Source organism: Diaphorina citri, unplaced genomic scaffold, assembly GCF_000475195.1.
Source record: "Diaphorina citri unplaced genomic scaffold, Diaci psyllid genome assembly version 1.1 scaffold473, whole genome shotgun sequence".
Lineage (NCBI taxonomy): Eukaryota > Metazoa > Arthropoda > Insecta > Hemiptera > Psyllidae > Diaphorina > Diaphorina citri.
The window spans coordinates 151,948-164,307 of NW_007377908.1; the positions used below are offsets into that span (position 1 = coordinate 151,948).

General features: G+C 39.0%; 2 protein-coding genes across 2 annotated transcripts in view; both read right to left on the minus strand.

Annotated features, from left to right (window-relative positions):
* The window catches only part of LOC103509197 (dynein heavy chain 12, axonemal-like), a 67,152-nt gene extending 62,523 nt beyond the window's left edge, over positions 1-4,629 (minus strand). Inside the window, 5 exon segments of the mRNA XM_026823579.1 lie at positions 854-1,015; positions 1,926-2,053; positions 2,727-2,901; positions 3,915-4,076; positions 4,447-4,629. Of these exon segments, the coding sequence (XP_026679380.1) occupies positions 854-1,015; positions 1,926-2,053; positions 2,727-2,901; positions 3,915-4,076; positions 4,447-4,629 (810 nt within the window).
* Positions 4,630-5,032: 403 nt separating this feature from the next.
* LOC113467412 (dynein heavy chain 12, axonemal-like) lies at positions 5,033-11,404 on the minus strand. The gene is made up of 9 exons (XM_026823580.1): positions 11,263-11,404; positions 10,819-10,985; positions 10,164-10,404; positions 8,754-8,922; positions 8,025-8,191; positions 7,330-7,482; positions 6,500-6,652; positions 5,664-5,859; positions 5,033-5,209 (listed from the first exon to the last, which is right to left on the minus strand). The coding sequence occupies exons 2-9, from the start codon at positions 10,949-10,951 to the stop codon at positions 5,033-5,035; spliced, it is 1,389 nt and encodes a 462-aa protein (XP_026679381.1). The 5' UTR covers positions 10,952-10,985; positions 11,263-11,404.
* Between the last annotated feature and the right edge of the window lie 956 nt (positions 11,405-12,360).

Here is a 12,360-nt window from a genome sequence, read left to right on the forward strand (position 1 = left end):
ACCTCATGAGCACACACACTATCAGGTAGACCTGACAGGCGCGAGGAGGACCTGATAATGAATGGCTGGCCTAAGGGTACGAAGATAAGGCATCACTGGACTTTTCAGTTGTACGCCATTCTTGCTGCCTAGAATATTTTGAAAATTTATTCCTATTTAATAAAGATGGGTAGAATAGAATAAATGTAGCGTACCTACCAACATACATCTTTTGTTTACCTAAAGACATTGAAATAAGGAAAGTAAAAAGAGGTTTAGGTCTAACAACTGTAATAAACGAAGAAAAGTTCAAAGATAGAACATGGAGGAGAGGAGGCTTTGTTTACAGTCGACCCATTTCTGGAACGACTAAAGAATCTTGAGATTAATTTGGCGATATCTTGTTTACCTATCTCACTCCCCTGAGAAGGAACCGAAAAGTCCCTTAACACTTGTAGTCATAGGTATCATAAATTTTAAATTTTATGGGCTACTGTGGGTTATCCACTCGGTATAAATTAAAATCTATTCCATATATTCACAGACCAACCTCAGTGGTGTACGTGGTAAGCATGATGGACTCTGGACGTGGAAGTTGGTCGTTCGAGTCCAAGTCAAGTCATAGAATTTAGCATAGTGTATTAAGCGGAGTACGACATTTGTGACAAGCATTTATGCTTAACACAACTAATGATGGATTTCACCAATGACTTAATGTGAGATTTCACTAATCATCCAAAAGGGAATTTCAATCATCCACAAAGGAGTTTTTAGAAACTCCTCCTTTTTGCATCATTAAAAATTCTCCCATTAGAGAAATCTCTCATCAAGTCATAGGTGAAATCCATCACAAATTTCCCTATTCTATACTCACATGGTCCACAATACTCTGGTACTTATCAGATATGGTGACTACTGTAGGTTGCATGGTGGCTACACCAGCATATTCTCCCTCACATAGAAGTAGAGGAGTGGTCAGCTTATTGGAAAACGAATCGATGAGATTGTCTATGGTGCGACGTACCAACTCTGTTATCTGAAAAAGCGAAAGCCGAGTTGGGCACAGTCTCATTTTCCTTTGTTTTTTCGTCCATTAGGTAGCGCCACTATGCAAGCGCGCTAGCGGAGGAGCAGAAAGAACTGCACAGAAAAGTATGCGCACAAACACATTAATGCGTTGCCTGCGAGGGAGCTTTGCTCGGGATATTGGATGTGACGTCATCGCCTACGGGAGCGTGTGCTGTGACGTCAAAGTTCACGATTTACCGGTATTTTTTAAATCGATTTATCTCGGGATCTCAAAGTCGTAGAAGAAAAAGAAAAATTCCGTTGGTCCTCATTTTTCCTGCTCTATGACTTTGAAACATCACCCAAGTAAGCGCGACTGATATTGATAGATATCTACTTTTTGGGTACCTATTATGTACGTGATGATTTTGATACCTAATACTATCTATAGGTACCTAGGTTATGATATTTTTGATTCTATGGTAGGTAAATGTAGGTAGGTATACAAATTTGAAGATAAAATCATAAAACAGATGTTAGCTTATTTTTCATACCTAAAAACCTATTCAGTAGGTACCTACCTATCAGCGTCCCTAAAGCGAAGAGAGAAGGAAGATAGAATAGAAGAAAGCCAGCCGTTCTGAGAACGAACCTTAGGTACCTGTTTCGGACACCGATAAGTAAAAGTAAGGTACGTATCTGTTTAGGATAAAATTTGGCGGGAATCGAACCCACGACCGGCGTAACCAAGCTCTTAAAATGGACTCCCCTCCAATGAAGAGAACTCAAGTTTGCTACAGGAAACAGAATTTGTATGGTCGCCTGATATCTCTTTAAGTAGGTATGCAATGTGCACAGCTTCTCTAAAAGACAGACTTCTGTGGTTTTTCTTCCACTTACCGTCCAAAATAAAACTCTTCGTTGTTCAAAAGTTGAGCGATTTTCTTGTCGAATTGCTTGTAGTGACTGATCTTGTCAAAGAGTTCATCATAGGAGTGTTCATCTTTGAGCCATTCCTCCAAATCTTGCATCACTCGATCCTCTTTCAATTCCAGGAATTTGTTTACTGAGCGAGGCAAATTTAAAAAGCGATATATTGATTATGCGATTATGCTATCTCTAGTAAACATAACCAATAACCAGGAGGTAGAAGGCTGAGGCTGTTGGTATTCCTTAAATAACAAAACATAGGTTGGTACCTATACTTGTTCAACTCTGGACATAGAGAGTGAACAGTGAACCTGTTGTCAAGGGTTTTCTTTGACGTCATCGTCACCCATTTGATTTACACAGGCCAGTACCTACTTCTTTAGGTATATTGATTATGCGATTATGCTATTTCTAGTAAGCATAACCAATAACCAGGAGGTAGAAGGCTGAGGCTGTTCGTATTCCTTAAATAACAAAACATAGGTACCTACTACCTATCTATAGGTACTTGTCCAACTCTCGGGTCATTGAGAGTGAACAGTGAACCTGTTGTCAAGGGTTTTCTTTGACGTCATCGTCACCCATTTGATTTACACAGGCCAGTACCTACTTCTTTAACTCTGGATTCAATGAAAATAAAATTATCTGTAGTAAAATCGGGCACTGACTCTCAACCTGGAGGTGCTGGGTTTGAATCCCGACCGGGGCAGAAATTTTTGCACCATATTTTTTCTGTTGTAAAATAATGTACCTACCTTAAAGTAATAAGAAAGGGTAAAAAAATAAAAAAGCTCTCATTTCCGACTTACAAATCATTTCAAAATGCTCGTCCAAAGGTTGAAACAACTGTTTTAGATTTTCAGCAAATACTTCATGCGAGTTAACCACGTAGGACGTAGTCCTCCTGATCTCTACTACTGGCTTGACGCTCTGACTGGGAAACCAGACTTCCATGGCGGGAAGCTGAATGATGACATTGTTCAACTGAAAAAGTACGAGTAAGGCCAGCCATTCACTATCAGGTCTAACTGACAGGTACGGCTGAAAAGGTTCGCCTGTCAGGTTTACCTGGTGAGCACGGACACACTATCAGGTCTACCTGACAGGTACGGCTGAAAAGGTCCGCCTGTCAGGTTTACCTCATGAGCAATTGAGCACACACAAGTAGACCTGACAGGCGCGAGGAGGACCTGCTAATGAATGGCTGGCCTCAGGGTACGAAGATAAGGCATCACTGGACTTTTCAGTTGTACGCCATTCTTGCTGCCTAGAATATTTTGAAAATTTAATCCTATTTAATAAAGATGGGTAGAATAAAATAAATGTAAGTAATAGCGTACCTACCAACATACATCTTGTTTACCTAAAGACATTGAAATAAGGAAAGTAAAAAGAGGTTTAGGTCTAACAACTGTAATAAAAGAAGAAAAGTTCAAAGATAGAACATGGTGGAGAGGAGGCTTTGTTTACAGTCGACCCATTTCTGGAACGACTTAAGAATCTTCAGATTAATTTGGCGATATCTTGTTTACCTATCTCACTCCCCTGAGAAGGAACCGAAAAGTCCCTTAACACTTGTAGTCATAGGTATCATAAATTTTAAATTTTATGGGCTACTGTTGGTTATCCATTCGGTATAAATTAAAATCTATTCCATATATTCACAGACCAACCTCAGTGGTGTACGTGGTAAGCATGATGGACTCTGGACGTGGAAGTTGGTCGTTCGAGTCCAAGTCAAGTCATAGAATTTAGCATAGTGTATTAAGCGGAGTACGACATTTGTGACAAGCATTTATGCTTAACACAACTAATGATGGATTTCACCAATGACTTAATGTGAGATTTCACTAATCATCCAAAAGGGAATTTCAATCATCCACAAAGGAGTTTTTAGAAACTCCTCCTTTTTGCATCATTAAAAATTCTCCCATTAGAGAAATCTCTCATCAAGTCATAGGTGAAATCCATCACAAATTTCCCTATTCTATACTCACATGGTCCACAATACTCTGGTACTTATCAGATATGGTGACTACTGTAGGTTGCATGGTGGCTACACCAGCATATTCTCCCTCACATAGAAGTAGAGGAGTGGTCAGCTTATTGGAAAACGAATCGATGAGATTGTCTATGGTGCGACGTACCAACTCTGTTATCTGAAAAAGCGAAAGCCGAGTTGGGCACAGTATCATTTTCCTTTCCCAACTTTCATGGTGGTAATGGATCATTTCCCACCATGACCACCTGAAAGTTGCGAAAGGAAAATATGCGTTATGAATGCCTAGGTACATGCTCTACGTACAACGTACATATTCTTAGGCCACTCGATTGAAGTAGCTGCGAGGCAGAGTGCACCCCGAAATCTAAGCACAGAGCTGAAAAAAAATTCGACACTGCTGGGAATTGAACCAGGGACCTCAGGCGTTCAAGCCTATTGTGTTCTAAATAATGTGGGCAGACAAATATAACACATTCTAAGGGTATAACATATTATTTTCTCTTAGAGATTCTAATGCTCTATTCTACCTGTATGGATACAATGTTGGTTGCACATTTGAGGACCCGGGGCAACTGTTGGGGTGGCACAGACCCCAGTGCTCCCTTGCGAGTAAGCAAGGCAATGATTCTAGGATACCAGGTCCCTATGATCTGCATCTCAGCATCCCGAATGTCCTTCTGGAACTTCTCCAGGAGATTGTCCAAAGTCATGTGACCCATCAGTCTGGAGAAAATAATTATAGTGGATTTCACCAATGACTTAATGTTGTTGTTGTTGTTGTTGTTGTTGTTGTTGTTGTTGTTGTTGTTGTTGTTGTTGTTGTTGTTGTTGTTGTTGTGGACGTGGAGGTTGGTCGTTCGAGTCCAAGTCAAGTCATAGAATTTAGCATAGTGTAGTAAGCGGGGTACGACATTTGTGACAAGCATTTATGCTTAACACAACTAATGATGGATTTCACCAATGACTTAATGTGAGATTTCACTAATCATCCAAAAGGGAATTTCAATCATCTACAAAGGAGTTTTTAGAAATTCCTCCTTTTTGCATCATTAAAAGTTCTCCCATTAGAGAAATCTCTCATCAAGTCAAAGGTGAAATCCACCATAAATTTCCCTATTCTATACTCACATGGTCCACAATACTCTGGTACTTATCAGATATGGTGACTACTGTAGGTTGCATGGTGGCTACACCAGCATATTCTCCCTCACATAGAAGTAGAGGAGTGGTCAGCTTATTGGAAAACGAATCGATGAGATTGTCTATGGTGCGACGTACCAACTCTGTTATCTGAAAAAGCGAAAGCCGAGTTGGGCACAGTCTCATTTTCCTTTCCCAATTTTCATGGTGGTAATGGATCATTTCCCACCATGACCACCTGAAAGTTGCGAAAGGAAAATATGCGTTATGAATGCCTACATGCTCTACGTACAACGTACATATTCTTAGGCCACTCGATTGAAGTAGCTGCGAGGCAGAGTACACCCCGAAATCTAAGCACAGAGCTGAAAAAAAAAAAAAAAAAATCGACAGACACTGCTGGGAATTGAACCAGGGACCAACCTAAACACAGAGCTGAAAAAAAAAAAAAAAAAAATCGACACTGCTGGGAATTGAACCAGGGACCTCCGGCGTTCAAGCCTATTGTGCTCTAAATAATTCGGACACACAAATATAACACATTCTAAGGGTATAGGTAACATATTATTTTCTCTTTTATAGAGATTCTAATGCTCTATTCTACCTGTATGGATACAATGTTGGTTGCACATTTGAGGACCCGGGGCAACTGTTGTGGTGGCACAGACCCCAGTGCTCCCTTGCGAGTAAGCAAGGCAATGATTCTAGGATACCAGGTCCCTATGATCTGCATCTCAGCATCCCGAATGTCCTTCTGGAACTTCTCCAGGAGATTGTCCAAAGTCATGTGACCCATCAGTCTGGAGAAAATAGTTATAGTGGATTTCACCAATGACTTAATGAGAGATTTCACTAATGGGAGAATTTTCAATCATCCCAAAAAAGATATTTTAATAATAAGAAAAGGAGCTTTTAAAAACTCCTCCTTTTTGGACCACTAAAAACTACACAAATACTTGAGAAGTAGCTACTTCTCGAGTATTTGTGAGATCATTGATCCTTGTTGGATCGTTGAAAACTCCTTTTTGATGATTAAAAACTCTTTTTTTTTTAAACTAAATTATTAAAATATCCTTTTTGGATGATTGAAAATTCTCTTATTAGTTAAATCTCTCAGTAATGTTGGATTTCACCAATATTTATTCAGTCATTAGAACTCCTGTTAAGCTAACAGCCAGTTAAGTTCCATTTATTTTGTATTGGCTCAACAGGGCTGTTAAGCTAACGGGGCTGTTTGAGGCTGGAAAGAAGGTTGGTGAAATCCACCATAAGTCATTGGTGAAATCCATCATTAGAATCTTAAAATGTACCTAATTTAAATCGGGACTGGTTACCTGTATGTGGTGAAAAAAATGTATGTACCTATATTAAAGAGCTTTTACCGGAAAAAAAGGAAAGAAAGATTATTAATAAAAAAAGACAGATAAAAGTTTCACTTGCCTGTATCGTGTGAAGTCGACCAGGGTGTGAGGCAATGTGCTCACCACAGTGCTGAATAGTTTGCGAATCTGAGGAAGCAGAAGGAACAAGTTGTTTCCGATCTTGTGCCGGTTCATCTCAAACTTCTTGTAGTTGCTGGTCTTCCCTCCGACACTGAAAATCAGGAGGAATTTTTAATGGTGCACTGAAGATAACCAACGTTGGTTATAGTGGATTTCACCAATGACTTAATGAGAGATTTCATTAATGGGAGAATTTTCAGTCATCCCAAAAAAGATATTTTAATAATAAGAAAAGGAGCTTTTAAAAACTCCTCCTTTTTGGACCACTAAAAACTACACAAATACTTGAGAAGTAGCTACTTCTCGAGTATTTGTGAGATCATTGATCCTTGTTGGATCGTTGAAAACTCCTTTTTGATGATTAAAAACTCTTTTTTTTTAAACTAAATTATTAAAATATCCTTTTTGGATGATTGAAAATTCTCTTATTAGTTAAATCTCTCAGTAATGTTGGATTTCACCAATATTTATTCAGTCATTAGAACTCCTGTTAAGCTAACAGCCAGTTAAGTTCCATTTATTTTGTATTGGCTCAACAGGGCTGTTAAGCTAACGGGGCTGTTTGAGGCTGGAAAGAAGGTTGGTGAAATCCACCATAAGTCATTGGTGAAATCCATCATTAGAATCTTAAAATGTACCTAATTTAAATCGGGACTGGTTACCTGTATGTGGTGAAAAAAATGTATGTACCTATATTAAAGAGCTTTTACCGGAAAAAAAGGAAAGAAAGATTATTAATAAAAAAAGACAGATAAAAGTTTCACTTGCCTGTATCGTGTGAAGTCGACCAGGGTGTGAGGCAATGTGCTCACCACAGTGCTGAATAGTTTGCGAATCTGAGGAAGCAGAAGGAACAAGTTGTTTCCGATCTTGTGCCGGTTCATCTCAAACTTCTTGTAGTTGCTGGTCTTCCCTCCGACACTGAAAATCAGGAGGAATTTTTAATGGTGCACTGAAGATAACCAACGTTGCGTATGGTTGGTATCCGGACGGACGACCATCTGGGTATGTTGCGTGCTTTTCCCAGTCTCTCAGGCGGGTGGCTTGTTAAATTTGGTGACAATACTTCAATGCTTGTCTCAATTAAAAATATCGTTCCACAATAATCATTACACCTAGATAAATTTCATGACTTGGCTTTTACTCGAGCCACAAACCTCCACATCCCAAGTCCATCATGCGAACCACGAGGTTGGTCCGTTGTATTGACGACCGACATTTTTTTTTTAAAGAGGTTTGACAAAGGGAACTGTAACTGCTAAGGTCTTATCGTTCCGAAATTGAAGAGAGAAGGAAGACAGGATAGGAAAAAGCCAGCCATTCCGAGAACGAACATTATCCCATCAGGATAAAATCGGTCGCGGGCGGGAATCGAACTAGCGCTTACAAGGCAGACGCGGTACCAGCTAAGCTAACTAGGCTGGCTACCGACAAAATTTTGTTTGGAACAGCACAAGACTCACTCATATTTCATCGCATGGAATAGCAAAGGTACTTCCTCTCCCTCGTTTGGTCTGAACATAATCTGTAGCTTGAGCTCGTGTAAGGTGTTAAGATATTCAGCTTTCAGTTCCTCCAGGTATCGCTTGACAAGAGCCGGATAGCGCGCTCTCAGCTCTTCGGGAATTTTCTGAAAGTATAATAAATAAGTAGATGTTTTTGATACAACTCTACCTACTGAGACCTCATCGTCCAGAAATCAAAGAGAGAAGGAGGATAGTATAGATTGTATAGAAGAAAGCTTACAAAACTCTATAGAGCTTACAAGGCAGGTAGGCTACCCTCAAAGCTAACTAGGCTGTCTTGCTGGATAAAATGACACAGAAAAGTTCCTTTTCTACCGCAGATACCATTTATGGTAAGTACCTACTATATGAGTTCTTCTTCGTACATAAAATAGACAATACCACCTCACCTTGCATATGTTATCAATCCACTGCTCAGACAGGGGAGGTGCAACTCTACCTACTGAGACCTCATCGTCCAGAAATCAAAGAGAGAAGGAGGATAGTATAGAAGAAAGCTTACAAAACTCTATAGAGCTTACAAGGCAGGTAGGCTACCCTCAAAGCTGCTGGATAAAATGACACAGAAATAGTCCCTTTTCTACCGCAGATACCATTTATGGTAAGAACCTACCTAGGTACTATATGAGTTCTTCTTCGTACATAAAATAGACAATACCACCTCACCTTGCATATGTTATCAATCCACTGCTCAGACAGGGGAGGTGGCATGACATTGGCTGCCTCTTGGCGGAGAGCATCCTTGTATTTCTGATCCCTGAACTTCATCAGGGGCAGGTCAGGTCGGGGAGGGTGTGTGTCCAGAAACCGGTTCTTGGCTTTCAGAGTCTCCACCCTGCGTGGAAGAAAAAGTCGGTCGAAACATTGACCTACTTAAAAAAAAAAAAAAAAAAAAAAACAAAAAAAAAAAAAAAAAAAAAAAAAATCAACCCCTACTCTTTACATGCCTATAGTTAGGTACTACTATTAAACCCCTTTTATTAATTAATCACCATCTGTAGGTACACCTTTTTCTTTTTTTAATAATTAAGCAAGGTCTGTTGTAAACATTATATTGTAGGTACTATGGTGAACCCATAAAATACACGAGACCTTGTTTAGGCTGCTGGGGTAAAGGGACTTTTTAGTCTCGTTCGAGCAGGATAAACAAGGTATATTCTTTTCTATTCTTACTTGGGGTCTTTCTTGACTTTCATCTTCATCCGGACGCTGTCCAGAATGGCGTAGCTCTTATTCCGATCGAACACTTCATGTTCTCGCGGTAGAGTGGTCTTGGTTCGACGCCTGCACACGGAGGACATTGAAGATTTCAAGGTCGACGTTTTGCTTGACGTGGTGGAGGATTCGTGGGTGCCTTGGTCTTCGGGTAACGAAGACACGATACTGCCTTGCTGTGATGGAACGGAGGCTTTGTCTGAAATTGAAGTTTTTGGTGAAACTTTGTGAAAAGTTTGTACGAAATTTCAATCACCTGTAGGTAGGTATTTGTGAAAATATCTATCAGTCAATTCGGATCACACCTTAAAAAAAAAAAAAAAAAAAAAAAAAAAAAAAAAAAAAAAAGAGAGACAACACCTTCCAAAAAAAAAAAAAAAAAAAAAAAAAGTAATAGAAACATACAGAATAGAAAGTAGACAAGTACCTACCTACCTACCTACCTACGAGTATAAGATACACAAATGATAAAGGGACATTGTGAACTGAAAGAATAAAATTGGGAATCAAAAATTGTAGTAGGTACCACATGTTCAATTCCCTTTCTCATTTTCAGAAAGGGTTCGAATCCCCGCCGTTACCTCCATTGTCCAAAGGAAGTTCGGGTACATTGACTCCATCCTGTTCGGTCTCTGACTTACTACTATTAAACCCCTTTTATTAATTTTATTAATCACCATCTGTAGGTACACCTTTTTCTTTTCTTTTTTTTTAATAATTAAGCAAGGTCTGTTGTAAACAATTGTACTATGTTGAACCCATAAAATACACGAGACCTTGTTTAGACTGCTGGCGTAAAGGGACTTTTTAGTCTCGTTCGAGCAGGATAAACAAGGAAGGTATATTCCATTCTATTATTACTTGGGGTCCTTCTTGACTTTCATCTTCATCCGGACGCTGTCCAGAATGGCGTAGCTCTTATTCCGATCGAACACTTCATGTTCTCGCGGTAGAGTGGTCTTGGTTCGACGCCTGCACACGGAGGACATTGACGATTTCAAGGTCGACGTTTTGCTTGACGTGGTGGAGGATTTGTGGGTGCCCTGGTCTTCGAGTAACGAAGACACGATACTGCCTTGCTGTGATGGAACGGAGGCTTTGTCTGAAATTGAAGTTTTTCTAGTGAAACTTTGTGAAAAGTTTGTACGAAATTTTAATCACCTGTAGGTAGGTATTTGTGAAAATATCTATCAGTCAATTCGGATCACACCTTCAAAAAAAAAAAAAAAAAAAAAAAAAAAAAAAAAAAAAAAAAAAAAAAAAAAAAAAAAAACAACACCTTCCAAAAAAAAAAAAAAAAAAAAAAAAAGTAATAGAAACATACAGAATAGAAAGTAGACAAGTACCTACCTACCTACCTACCTACCTACCTACCTACGAGTAGGTATAAGATACACAAATGATAGAGGGACATTGTGAACTGAAAGAATAAAATTGGGAATCAAAAATTGTAGTAGGTACCACATGTTCAATTTCCTTTCTCACTTTCAGAAAGGGTTCGAATCCCCGCCGTTACCTCCATTGTCCAAAGGAAGTTCGGGTACATTGACTCCATCCTGTTCGGTCTCTGACTTCTGGTCCAGGAACAGCGCAGATGTGGCGTCTCCCATGTCCAGCATATCCGGAGACCTTGGCTGCGTGGGATCCATGGTGGATTGAAAATTCACAACTCGATCGTTGACTCTGTAATTTTGTGAAGGTCCATATCAAAGGTAATTGACTCTTTATTGAAATTCAGTAGGAGGGATTTTTGTCCAAGGCAATATCTGTAATACAACTCTACGAAAGTATTATTGACTTTACGTTTTATACCTCTGGTTCGTAGGTACTTACTTTTTACTGTTCTAATAGGTAGGTATGAGCCTGAAAAAAAAATCAATTTTTTTAATCCCTGTGTACCTAATAGTGTATAATCACGTCATATTACAGATCTCTCTCTCCAGAAACTTTGTCCACTTACCGAAATAATGTCGTAGGGTTTGCACAATGATCATTCAAATTCCAAGACTCGTAGTCCTCGAAACAGTTTTAGATCGGGCTAAATGAGCAGCAAAAAATGGTGCTAAAGCCTTCACGAATTAATATGATTTCCTTTGAATATAAATCCTGTCCATGGTTATTTAACTAATTTCAAGTTTCAGATATCAATTTGAAGCAAACATTGCTTGGTTACGAGTAAACAAAATAAGCGAGGGTGTCCCATGCCCTTAGCAACGGCTAAACGGCTTGTTTATTGCTAGGACACCGCGCCTCACTGTCGCATCGCATATAGGTAATGTACTTTTATAAGTAGTATTTTTCAGCACCTACCTACCCTCGGATTAATCTAGTCTCATGGTAAAATGCATTTTGGACTTTTACCCAATCCAAGAAAAAACTGAGATTTATTCCAATACCTACTCTTAAATTCATAAAGAAATAATGAAACCACCTGTATAACTGGTGATCTGAGGAATTCAGTGGTTTTTATTTCAAGTTTCTAGTCCAAGTAGATCCCGAGATACCTACATTCTTCCATAAGCAAATGAAAATGACAAGCAAGGTATTCTGCAAACGATACATTTTATTTAAAATATGATTTCATTTTTCATTACATACTTCATGTACAAAATACATTTTATACTATACATTAAACAAACTTAAATAACTTTAAAAGTTAATTACTTGAACTTTTCTTCTTCTTTTTGACTCCAAAATACTTTCAATTTTTTAGGCTGTCTTCCAAATAGCGATTTGGAAAACTCCGAACCTCTCTTTACATTATTTCGTTAAGAATTACAGGAACATTTCAATAGAGCGAAAGCTTTCAGAGCCTGGACTACCTAAAATAGAGCAGGTAGTCCGGAGAGAAGAACAAAAAAAAAGTTCATGTAGAAGACAGAAAACCCCCTGGAAATTTCAGGAACGTCGCTTTACAGTATTTTGAAGATAGTTAGGAAGTTTAGGATCTTGGCTGCGTGGGATCCATGGTGGATTGAAAATTCACAACTCGATCGTTGACTCTGTAATTTTGTGAAGGTCCATATCAATAGGCTTGCCAAACGTCCCGAATTTCAGG

Coding starts and splice junctions, on each gene's coding strand:
- LOC113467412 (XM_026823580.1), bottom strand. CDS start 10,951: ATGGATCCCACGCAGCCAAGGTCTCCGGATATGCTGGACATGGGAGAC. Junction 7,483..8,024: donor TTCCATGCGATGAAATATGA/GTGAGTCTTGTG, acceptor CCTGATTTTCAG/TGTCGGAGGGAAGACCAGCA. Junction 6,653..7,329: donor GTCGACTTCACACGATACAG/GCAAGTGAAACT, acceptor CCTGATTTTCAG/TGTCGGAGGGAAGACCAGCA.